Genomic DNA, 13,291 nt, shown 5'->3' with positions numbered 1-13,291 from the left:
ACTTAAGATTGCATTTCTGTTGTGCTCAATCGGAGGGTTTTTCCTTCTGGGCTCAATGTATTGTGAGCAGGCCGCCCAGCAAGAGCACTCTGATTCTTCCCATATTGCCAGTGTTTCTGAATTCTGCTGCGAGACGAATTTTGCTTGTTCCGCTGTCAAGGACCTAAACTGATTCTTGTCTGTCGTAACATTGAGGTTTCCCCTAATTTAATTGAATTAAGTGGGTTTAAGAAAGTGAAAATGTTTAATTGCACAGAAAGAAATGCTCGGTTTACTGTGTCATAGAAATCAAGAATATTTTTCCTTATTTGAATAGCACTGTACTTTTGCTTCTTACTCATTTTGAATATGTTTCAGGATCAATAAAGTTTCTATTATATCATATCATACCATACCAACACTGTCTCTCTCTCAACACTCTCTGTTTGCGGAGAGAGTGTTGACCTTGTTGAGAGGTTTACTTAACTTGGCAGTGACATTCATGTCTCTGGTGACTCTTCCTATGAAGTCAGTAGACGGATTGGGAGAGCATGGGTGGTCATGAGGTCACTGGAAAGGGGAGTGTGGCGCTTCCGATATTTATACAAAAGGACGAAGGTCCAAGTCTTTAGAGTCCTGGTGCTTCCTGTCTTACTATATGGTTGTGAGACATTGACGCTATCCAGTGACCTGAGACAAAAACTGGACTCCTTTGGTACTGCCTGTCTGGAAAATTCTTGGGTACCATTGGTTTGACTTTGTGTCGAATGAGTGGTTGCTCATGGAGTCCCGAATGTGAGGGAGCGTCAGTTACGGCACTACGGCCATGTGGTGCATTTCCCCGATGGTGATCCAGCTCATAAGATCCTCATTGTTGGGGACCCAAGTGGCTGGACCAGGCCAAGGGGTCGCCCACGTAACACCTGGCTGCGGCAGATAGAGGGTCATTTCCAGAGGGTAGGACTGGACCGCGTGTCTGCCTGGAGGGTTTGCCAACCGGGATCCCAAACTGTTTCGACGTGTACCAGTGCATGCTCCCCAACTTGACTTGATACCATACCAACCTCCACATAGTACCATTCTGAAGATTTTACACATTTGCACTAAATGCACCTTGACATCTAAGATTTTCATCATGTTTCAGGTTTCTGTGTTCATCTAATTCTGACACCATATTTCCTATGCATACTGTTTTTTTCCACAACTGTTGGTGCATAACACCTGCTTTAATGTTTATCTTTGGCCCGCTTTCCTTGCTGATAACATTTTGTACGTCTTTGTTCATTTATCTCCAGTCCACTGACTTTACACGCTTTGCATATCTTATCTATCACCATGCAGTATCACCAGTGCCATCAGAGTAACATACAGTATGTTTGTAATTCTTCCACCTCTGATTGCAATCCTTCTCTCCAGTCTTCACTTCTTCTTTTACCAGGAAAGGATTGATTAATTGATTCTGATTGTATTATTCATCAGTAAACCCTGCGGTTTACTGCATGTCATGACCACAAGACATGCACAAGGCCCATTGTAGAGTGTTCCATTTGTTTAGTTAGTCCCAGAAGTTGCTTAAATATAAATTTGAATTTGTAAATCTTTAACATTCAACCTTTAAACACCTGCAGGGCCTTAATGTAAATATGACTATGCTCTCCTTCACATTAAAGTTTTTAAAATCTATAATATATAACTAAGAAATGTGCAGATGTGCAGTTTTTACTAAATCGTTGACCATTTGTTATCAATACACACTTCTTACAACAGACATGAGCTGTGGTTCTGTGACAAGGACAGCAAAGATGTCAACAGAAATGTCCTTCTTTACAAATTCACCATTTTAAAATTAATTTTATATAACACTGTTGTGAATTAATAACAGTAGCACCTTCCACATATAGAATCCATTTTATTACTGGGTTGTCTGTTGAAGAAATTTAATGGAATTCAACTTTACGATGAAAATCGTTTAATTTGTACTTGACAGTCAAAAATCAATTGGGGGCATCGTTTAAATTGTATAACATGTTTGGGACCACCAGTGCCTGAATAGCTGTTAGTTTGTTTCCAACCTAAGCCTTCTGTCTTGCTGTACATGTTCATATAATACAATACCATCTTCCCTAAAAGCTCCATAGTACTGTGATTGGCGTTCTTTATTAATTATTTTACACTTTCCTGAGCAGTTTCAGTGATTCCTTAGTGGCTACTCTGGGGTTTCTTAGGTCGAGCAGTTTGATTAAGGTATATACAATACAATACAATTTATTTTTGTATAGCCTATTTATTTTTTGTAAGAAGTGCCGCAATGGGCTTTAACAGGCCCTGCCTCTTGACAGACCCCCAGCCTTGACTCTCTAAGAAGACAAGGAAAAACTCCCAAAAAAAAACCTTGTAGGGAAAAAATGGAAGAAACCTTAGGAAAGGCAGTTCAAAGAGAGACCCCTTTATTTTTCCTACCTTGGTTCCTGACTAACTTGTAGTTTTTTGGCGTCTTATGCCATTTTGCATATTGACAGGCTGAGTGTTATGTACGGGATCATTTAACATCAGATTCTTGAATTTAAGCTTACTTTTGCTTTTGTGAATGATTTTGTTTATTTATGGGTGCTGCCATTTTGTCTTTCATTTTTTTTTTTGTTTTTTCTCTCCTTCAAGCTATCTGACCTTACTTTTTTCCTTTGTTACTTATTCACTTATATTATTGCCTAACCTTTTTTGCTTTTTACTTCATATAACTATCTTTTTGTCATCTTGTGAAGCACCTTGAACTACATTGCTTTTATGAAATTGTGCTATATAAATAAATGTTGTTGTTGTTGTTGTTGTCAGGAAAACAACCTGCGTTGTTAGGGGCGTGTCCTCAGAGGTCATGACCTACTGTTAATGATGCAACATATATAAAAGTCGACTTTCTGGGCTCTTCCTCATATAAGTTTACAGATACAATACCCATTTTTGTTGATTCTTTTAAACTATTACAATACCCCATTCAAGGTCTTGCTTTGATACTAACTCTTTGCCTGGAAATTTGTGACCTTGAGTTTTAATTCTTATTTCGGTGTTGGTGTTTAATTTTTGATTAGCCAGTTTTCACTTTTTTGTCTACATCTTATCTCCCGGTCCTACTCAAATTTCCTTGATAGTTCTTCTAGCATGATACAGAGAAATCTCCATTCAGAATCGATTTATGTTTTCTGTTCATAGCTTTGTCTTTGCAATGTCTGGTTATGTTATAGTAGATCAGGTAATATTTGATGTGTACGTATTGCTAATAGTGCTTTATAAAATAAAATTGAAGGAGTTCCCCTCTTGTGGATCACCCAGTACTACTACAGGCTACATAGTTCCAGGTCCAGTTGATTTTTCTGTGTAGTGCTCTTCATTGAGTTTGGCTCAGAGCATTGTACCAAGTTCACTGGTAACCTGAAATTACAAAGTTTACAAAATACTAATCACATAATAAATGCACAATTTGTTTATACAGTGAAATAAAAAACAATTCCAAAACAATTAACACTAATAGAACATTTCAATATCATTTCATTAACATTATTAGCCAGTTAATCGGATAAGAGAAGAAAAAGGAGAAGATTATAATAAAATGGCCTCTTCAATCTCAAATGCATCTTTTCTAGTTGAGGTAGAAGGGGGTTTTGGTCTGAATTTTTAGGTATAGAAAAGGCAATAAAAAAATAAAATATGATAATGTTAAGATTACCTTTAAGGTGTGTGGCCGGCGCTGTTCATTTACAGCCGGGATGCATTGCTATCTATGAGACCAGCTACCGGTTACTCCCCGTGTACTATACCGGACGAATTAAAATCTTTGAAACCCAGAAAGCGAGGAAAAAGAGGTGGACTACGTGTACGTCTGAGACGGAGAAGTTTTAAAACACCTTTGCCAACCATCATCATGAGCAACGCACAGTCCTTGCGAAATAAACTGGACGAGATGAGAGCATCTGCGCGATACCTCCACGAGTACCGTGAAAGCTGTCTGATGTGCTTTACGGAGACCTGGTTTAAGAATACAGACTCGGATACAGCAGTCGAAGTAGATGGATTTGTTTGCGTACGGCAAGACAGAAATCCAACTTCTGGTAAGCAGACGGGTGGTGGGGTCTGCCTTTACATTAACAAAAGGTGGTGTAGGAATATCACTGAAAAAGAGCGCATCTGCACGCCAAATATTGAATTACTCACCGTCGGACTTCGCCCATACTATCTACCACGGGAGTTTAATCAGTTATTTGTGACAGTCGTTTACATTCCGCCGCATGCTGATGTGGGAGCTGCAGCTGAATCAATTCTTGAAACTACTCATAAACTAGAAACCAAATCACCTGGTTCTTTTAAGCTTGTGATGGGTGATTTTAATTTATGCAGTCTGGAGTCAGTATTACCAAAATATCATCAATATGTGAATATTAACACTAGAGGGGACAAAACTCTGGACAAGTGCTATGGAAATGTCCCTAATACCTACATATCGCATCACAGAGCAGCCCTGGGTGCGTCTGACCACGTCGTTGTTCATCTTCTCCCGAAGTACAAACAGAAACTGAAACAAGAAAAACCAGCCATACGAACAACACAAAACTGGTGCAAGGAAAGTGTAGAGGAACTGCAGGAATGCTTCTCCAGTACAAATTGGGATCTGCTGACATCCTCACAGTCACTGAATGAGGCCACCTATACTGTCAGCGAATATATTCAATTCTGTGAGTCTATGATCATTAAGAAAAAATCTGTCAAGGTGTACCCAAACAGTAAGCCATGGATCACTAAAGAGGTTAAAGCATTACTATTGCAAAAGCAACATGCACATCAAGAAAATAAGTTAGAAGATAAGCGAATTTTACAGCAAAGGATTAACAGGTTAATTAAACAAAATAAAAAGATGTATGGGGAAAAAATCAAGAGGTGGTTCAATGATAACAATCCAAAGCAGGTCTGGAAGGGACTAAAAACAATTACAGGACTGGGCCCTAAAATGAATGTGGATTTTCCAGCTGACAAAGACCACAAGCTTTTAGCTGATGAACTGAATAACTTTTATGCCAGATTTGAAAAAAGTGATTTCAGCACCCAAAATACAGAAATAAAGGAGATGCTTTATAAAAACACCAGGCATTCTGCTGTGATGGGGTTCAGTTTAACTGAAGTGGAAAAAGGCTTGCGGAAGGCCAAAACAAACAGTGCAGTGGGACCAGACGGCATATCAGGTCGGCTCTTAAAGTCTTGCTCTAAGCAGCTCTCCCCAGTTTTTCATTTGCTTTTTAACTGGTCTCTGACCTGTAGTATTGTACCAAATCTGTGGAAACAATCAATCATCACCCCTGTATCTAAGGTTTCTAGGCCAAGCTGTTTAAATGATTACAGACCAGTGGCACTTACATCTATTCCAATGAAATGCTTTGAACACTTGGTGAAAAACATTTTTAATGACAGAGACAAAGTCTTTTCAAGACAACAATCAATTTGCTTATTGTGCAAACAGAAGTGTGGAAGATGCTCTGCTTGTTATCTTACATCAAATCTATACCTTTCTTGATCAGCCTGGTTCATATGTCAGAGCACTATTTTTGGATTTTTCTTCAGCGGTCAATACTATACAGCCTCATATACTGATTGGGAAATTAAACAGTATGAATGTAAACCCATTTATCACACTATGGATTCAGAACTTTCTTTTAAATCGTTCACAGACAGTTAAAGTTCAGGACACTTTTTCAAAAGCTCTTCATTCAAACACAGGAAGTCCACAAGGGTGTGTCTTATCACCATTACTGTTTACTCTGTACACAAGTGACCTGAGACAGAACAATGACCACTGCTCCATTATTAAGTATGCGGATGACACCATGATCATAGGATGCATATCTGGGGAGGATGAAAGCCACTATCTAAATCAAGTGGACTGTATGGTAATCTGGTGCAATAAAAACTCTCTCAGTCTGAATGTAACAAAGACCAAAGAAATGATATTTGATTTTAAGAGACAGAAATCTGTATGTTCACCTATTGTAGTTCTGGGAGAGGAGATAGAAATAGTGAATGAATATAAATACTTAGGAACTTACCTAGATAACAATCTTAACTGGAATACAAATACAAAAAAATTATTTTCTAAGTGCAACCAGCGCTTATTTCTCCTCCATAAACTCAAACTATTTAAAGTAGACAAGGACCTCATGTTGTCCTTCTATCGTAGTATGATCCAGTCCATGATCACTTTCAGTTTCATTGCCTGGTTTAATAGTCTGACAAACCAAAACTCAAAAAAGCTCCAGCAGATTACGAAGTATGCAGCTAAAGTTATTGGGGCTGATGTAGATGATTTGACTAGTGTGTGTCAGAGGGCAATGCTAAAGAAACTGGAAATCATCTCAACTGATGACAGACATCCATTACATGTAGAACTAAACTTCAGTAAATCAGGAAGGATAGTTGCTTTGAAAACCCACACAAATCGCTCCAGAAACTCCTTTCTTCCTAGTGCCATACGACTTTTCAATAAGAAATATCGGAGATAATGTTTAAGGTTTTGATATATATCCTGTTACCTTTTTTTTTTTTTTTTGGTATAGATATGTTTTATCTAACTGCCTTACCTTAACCTTTCTTATTTCTATTTGTATGTTTTATTTCATTCTGTCTGTTACTTGTTATTAGATGCAACTGAGAAGGCAAATTTTGTTTTCCTGTGTAAACATGACTAAATAAAGAAACCTAACCTAACCTAACCTAACCCTAAATTAATACTGAAATGTTTTATTTTCTTCTTTTAAGCTGGAATTGACTACGTTGGAGTCGGTCGAAATTTGGATTTTGCCCCAGGAGTAAACATGCAGACCTTCCGGGTCACCATTCTGGATGACCTGGGTCAGCCCATCTTGGAAGGACCAGAGACCTTTGAACTGGTTTTAAGAATGCCAATGAACGCTGTGCTTGGAGAGCCAAGTAAAGTCACTGTAATCATCAATGACTCCGTGTCTGACTGTAAGTTGAACTTTTATTTTGGGATGTTTACTGCACGTGTAATGAGATGTTTTCAGGCACTAAGTTTATTTAACAAATGACATAACTCACTTTGAAGCCAGTAAAAACTAAGTTAGGACCATGGAAAATTAGTGCATTTAATTTGTAGAAATGTATAATACTTAAAATATCTCATTTTAAAAAGATCTAATACATAAAATATAACAGTAGCCACTGATTGCAGCCTACTAGTTGGTTGTTTAAACATTAGGTCTCATTTGCTTTGCCTCTTTTCTCCATTTATATAAAAGTAGCAGTGTAAGTCCATGCTGTAAAAAGCCTGGGCTCCTAGGGACTATTGAAATCCTCAGAAAAACAATTTTTTTGCGGACGTACTCGCCCCCCTTGTCTATCATCGGCTAAGTGAGTTTCTCTCTCCTCTGAGGTTTCGTTTTGTCAATGTGCTCGCTTTGCTTGTGTATTAGCAGCTAAGCGAGTTTGTCTTTCCTCGGCAGTTTCACTTTGGCAATGGAGTCACTTTCTTTCAGCTTCATGCTGTAGCCTCGTTCTTCTTTCTTCTTCCGACTTGTTAACTTGGGGCTGTCTTGCCGGCTCCTTGAGCTTCATGCTGTAGCCTCACACTTCTAGGCCGGACAGACAGACACACACACTTCCACATGTAGACATTTATATATAAGATATTTGTTTTTTATATTTTTGTGCAGTTTTTGTGATGATCAAAGAATGGCATTTTTTAAAAAGTGCATAGGACCATAAATCCGAGTGTAAATTCAAGGTAATTTCCAATTTATCTTTATCATGCACAGTCGAGTCTGATCCTTTATAGCAATTACAGTCTCAGAGTTCTGTGTGCTTTCATGGCCATCAATTGTAGAAGTGCACTCTCAGTGGTCATGTGGACAGATAAACCTATTTCCTGCCATGCAAGAGCCTCCCACAGAACAGCCTGAATACTTTGATGCATTGATTCAAGACTATATTGGAGATATTCCTTATGTATTATGGTCCAGGCTGGGATGGTGGCACAGTGGTAGCACTACTGCCACACGATAAAGGGACTGGGGTTCATGTCCTGGGTACTGATTGTCTAGACTTTATACATTCTCCCCATGACCACATGGGTTTCCTCTGGGTGCTCCTGTTTCCTCCCAAAGTCCAAAGACATGCATGGAAGGTGAATCGGTAATACTAAACTGGCCCCTGATGTATATGTGTGTGTTGTGAAAGCTCGGAGGCACCAGAGAGCCCCAAACCCCAACACAAACACACCAAGACAGTCCCAGGTTCAAATAAATGGGTGTTTATTTCACAAATACCTCACAAAAAGTAACAAAGCACAAGTCATCTCTCCTTCAAACACCTCTCCTCTCCCACCCAGTGCGGTCCCTTTTGGGGACCCAGGAGTATTTCTGGTGCCATGATATAGCCAGGTTCCTGGTTATGAGAAAGCCAGGGATATCCTCCCGTGGCAGCGTCCCCTATCATCTGCCAGGGATCCCCACAGGACTGCTCCTCCGGACTCCAAGTCCCATGCTGCCCTAGGAGCATCAAAAGTGGGACTGTAGATGAGGGACACTTGCTGCCCATTAAAGTGGGGGATGAACTGCTCCCTGCCATGTTCTTCTGCCAGTTCTTGTACTCATCGAAGATCATAAGGTGTCCCGACTGGGAATTACCCCCATTTAGTCCCTCCTTCTATTATGGCATCAAACTCTGTCCTGGATGGGACTCCCAACTGTCCTCTGGAGTATCTACGGTGTATATACCCCTCAGTGAACTGGTACCCTGTCCAGGTGTTCTTCGTCTGTGAAGATTGCTGGGATAGACTCCAACTGCCCCTCAACCCTGCCCTGGATAAACAGGTTAGGAAAATAGATGGATGGATTATGGTCCATGCTGGCTTAATAGTATCATGTAGTTCTTGTAGACTTTTTGGTCACAATGTTCTGCTGTCATCAGCTTATTCTACAGTATATTATCCCAAAGGTGATTGATATCTGGGCAATGTGAAGGACATTAAATTAAACCAAAGTCACTGTCATGTTCATTGTACCACCATCAGCTGGCACCGTTGACACAAGACAGGACAAATGGATTCATACTACTTACAACAATCCCCCTTACAGCGGAGATTGAGATTTGTCACAACGGGTATTATTTTTCCAATCTTCAGCCATGCAGTTTTGGCGATCACATGCTGACAGTCACCTCATCTTCCAGTTCTTAGCTAGCAGACGTCAAACCCAATGCAGCCTTTTTGCCATACACCTGGCGTGACCTTTTGCTTGTCCACTTCAGATCCAGATCCAGTAAGATATGTGTCGAAGTGTTATTTGTGTTTCGATTTTTGATCTCCTGCACTGTTTCCTGACTTGGTTCATGTCCTCAGCTAGTTTGCCCAATCATTTGTCTTTCTGGTTTCTGCTTGCCATTTTATTTTTTGACATCTTCACATAAAGCTGCTACCACCCTGCTGTTATGAATAAGGCCTATATTTATTTATTTTTTTTCTCTTCATCTTTTCACCAGTCAATATCTATTTTATGTAGGTGTGTATTGACTTACGTTTATATGTTATTTATTCATTATTATTCTTATTTAATTTTCATTTACTTTTCTTTTCTTTTAACTTTTTCTCTGACATCCTGTAAAGCACATTGAGCTACAACCTCTGTATGAAAATGTGCTACAGAAATAAATGTTGTTGAGCTGAGATTTGGTAGCATCATATCACTTAACATCAAAATGTTTGTGGAAATAAACATGTGATCAGTTTACACCAAAATCTATGCGGATGATCACCTCAAAAATAATGAAAAAAAGAATACAGTTATTTAATAAAACCTCTTTTGTGTTTGTTTTTTTTTCCACTAGTGCCAAAGGTACAGTTTAAGGAGCCAATGTATATGGGGAATGAGAATGACGGGCAGATTAGAGCGATGGTCTACCGAAGTGGAGACATCAGCTATCAGTCAACAGTGCGCTGCTATACTCGACAAGGGACCGCTCAGGTCATGATGGATTTTGAAGAGCGGCCTAACATTGACAGCTCAGTCATCACATTCTTCCCTGGTAAATAGCTATATTATATTATATTATATTATATTATATTATATTATATTATATTATATTATATTATATTATATTATATTATATTATATCTGCCATGGTTAGGATGTTGTTTCTTACTTATATATAATTTTTGTTCTTTTAGTGATTTTTGTGGTCACATTTGTTTTTGTCCCTGATGTGTTTTTTGCAATGTTGAAAATGATTAAAGTCTCTCCCATGATGCCATTTTGCTTTTCATATGTGCACAACCATTTTGAACATTTTTGTTGATTGGTTGCAATTCCATTTCTATGCAGGGTCAAGCAGAATTGTGCTTTTCCTAGTTGTCCATCACTGAATTTTCCCAAAGAATCCAATCACAATCTATTTTTGTTTTTCAATCGATGCTTTCAAAATTCTTACTCTGCTGTTTGGACTACAATTTGACTCTGGTTACGTGTTTCTTTTAATTCTTTGTTTTTTGATCTCCTGCACTATTTCCTGAATCGATTTTTGGTTCACATCCTCAGCTAGTTTAACTGATCATTTGTCGTTCTAGTTTTGACCCTGTGCTTGCTGTTTTGATTTTTGCATTAAAAGCTGCTGACATCATATTATTATGAATAGGATTGTTACATATTTTTTTTCTGTTTCTCTTCATCTTTTTGCAAATCTGAGCACTTGGTTTGTGTTCAGAGTCTAATTTTTGATGTTGTTAATTTACTGGGGTCGTCTTTGCCACCATTTTAGTTATTTCTATTGTGGTCATTTTTGCCATCCCATCATTAAGGTTCCATGGGTTTAAACAGTACTTGGATTACTTGGATTCTGTTTTGTGTGTTGTATTTACCCCATTTTTGACACCCATTGCACAGCCAACCTTCCTGGAAGGGGGTCTGTCTCTGAATTGCTCTTCCCAAGATTTCTTCTGTTTTTTCCAACAAGGTTTTTTAGAATTTTTTTCTTGTCTTCTTAGAGAGTCAAGACAGAGGGAATGTCAAAAAACAAGGCCAGTTAAAGCCCATTAAGCCATTCCTTGTGTGATTTGTGGGCTATGCAAGAAATAAATTGTAAATGTTGTTGTTGAAAGCTTGCCATGTCGGGCATTTTCTCATCTGTGTTTATGGATTAAAAACTCCCTATTCTGTGCTTTTAAAACCTAATTTCTAATAGCGTTTTTCCTTTTTTTCAACTCGTGCTTGACATTTTGACTTTTGATTTGGCCTTGGTAGCAGTGCGGTTCATCTTTCAAGGTTTTCAAGTCTTTTTTTTTTTTAATTTCTGACTGTATCCTTTCTCTTGCAATGGTTTCTAACATAATGCTTGTGCAGTCAGCACAATGTGATAACATGGCAATGTTGTGGTTTAGCAATGCTTTCTTACAACATTTGAACCCAACATCTCTCTTCGTCTTTGTCTAATTCTTCCACGTGAAGCCTGAAAACCATGAGGACTGATTGAGATCATTGATGTTAGGTAGAATGCCTAGTGGGGGCTGGGTGGTCTCATGGCCTTGGAACCCCTGCAGATTTTGTTTTTTTGTTTTAGTTTATTCAGTCCTGTGGAGTTTTTTATTTTGTTTTGTTTTTTCTGTCCTCCCTGGCCATCGGGCCTTATTTTATTCTTTGTTATTTAGTATTGCCTAATCTTATTTTTTTTTATAAACTTTTTTTTCCTCATCTTGTAAACCACTTTGACCTACATCATTTGTATGAAAACGTGCATTAGAAATAAATGTTGCTGTTGATTGTCCATGAGGAGTTTGCACCTTCAGCCTGCTTCCAAGTGGATTTGATTGATTGGCAAGACCTGTGTGAATGTGGACCTGTGCGTGGAGGATGCTGTGATGGACTAGATTCCTATTTAGGTTTTGTCTTCTGTTGCTCATGTGGTTTGTGACATTATTAAAGCTACTTCAATATACCCCTCTGGACAGTAAGTGCATTTTTCATAGAATGTTGTTGTGTTTATTCTCAGTTAATACTGCAGTAAATGAAAAATAACAGTACTCATATATAAAGAAACATATTCCTGGAGACAGTGGCACTGAACAGAAAGCAGGAGACAGAGCTGGAGGTAGCAGAGTTTAAGATGCTAAGATTTGCACTGGGTGTGACGAGGATGGATAGGATTAGAAATGAGGACATTAGAGGGTCAGCTCAAGTTGGACAGTTGGGAGACAAAGTCAGAGAGGCGAGATTGCGTTGGTTTGGAAATGTGCAGAGGAGAGATGCTGGGTATATTGGGAGAAGGATACTAAGGATAGAGCTGCCAGGGAAGAGGAAAAGATGAAGGTCTAAGAGAAGGTTTATGGATGTGGTGAGAAAGGAAATGCAGGTGATGGGTGTAACAGAACAAGATGCAGAGGACAGAAAGATATGGAAGAAGATGATCCACTGTGGCAACCCCTAACAGGAGCAGCTGAAAGAAGAAGAAGAAGATTCCTGTTCAAGCCTCAACAGTTATTGCATTCTAATCTCTCTGGTAGCACCAGATGCTTCTTTGATAGTTTCAGTAACCAAATATTGTGGAAGCATTATGTTGCTGCTTTGTGTTGAGTCATGAAGTGATGTTTTACAAAGCAACCTCCAGTACATTAGGTCAGGTCAGGTCAGGTTGGGGAGCAGGCACCGGTATAGTGCATTGTCGCACCTACCACACCACAAAACAGCTCAGGAATCCGGAAATGACCACCTATCTGCCACAGCCAGGTGTTATGTGGGTCTCTCCTTGGCCTGGTCCAGCTGCTCAGGTCCTCAACAATTAGCATCCTGCTAGCCGGATCACCCTCTGGGAATTGCACCACATGGCCATAGTGCCGTAACTGATACTCACTCACAATGCAGGTAATAGACAACCACTCATTCGACACAAAGTCAAACAAGTGGTACTCAAGGGTTCTCCGAAGAGACACAGTACCAAAGGAGTCCCGTCTTCATCTCAGATCACTGGACAGCGTCCATATAGCAAAACAGGAATCACCAGAACTGTAAAGATTTGGACCTTCATCCTTTTGCAGAGATATTTGGAGTGCCACACACCCCTTTCCAGCGACCCCTTAACCCCCCAATCCGTCTACTGACTTCATAGGAAGAGTCACCTGAGACATGAATGTCACAACATTGCTGAGAGGTTTTTACTTACCAGTATTAATATCTTTTAAAAATAGAGAAGTATAGCTTGACTAGGAAATAGTTATGTTCATCACAGATATAATTATGTAATTTGCTAATGTAATGCCAATACATTGCCTATA

The 13,291-nt window shown here is 39.1% G+C and overlaps 1 protein-coding gene across 1 annotated transcript in view; it reads left to right on the top strand.

Annotated features, from left to right (window-relative positions):
* The window catches only part of LOC114649897 (FRAS1-related extracellular matrix protein 2-like), a 369,649-nt gene that overhangs the window by 282,366 nt on the left and 73,992 nt on the right, over positions 1–13,291 (top strand). Inside the window, exons 8-9 of the mRNA XM_028799269.2 lie at positions 6,775–6,984; positions 9,859–10,056. Coding sequence (XP_028655102.1) covers positions 6,775–6,984; positions 9,859–10,056 — 408 coding nt within the window. The remainder of the gene's footprint in view (positions 1–6,774; positions 6,985–9,858; positions 10,057–13,291) is intronic.

The sequence above is a fragment of the Erpetoichthys calabaricus genome, chromosome 4 (assembly GCF_900747795.2).
Source record: "Erpetoichthys calabaricus chromosome 4, fErpCal1.3, whole genome shotgun sequence".
Taxonomy (NCBI): Eukaryota; Metazoa; Chordata; class Cladistia; order Polypteriformes; family Polypteridae; genus Erpetoichthys; species Erpetoichthys calabaricus.
Note: the sequence above shows the minus strand (reverse complement) of the source record. Positions and strands in the feature narration are given on the sequence as shown.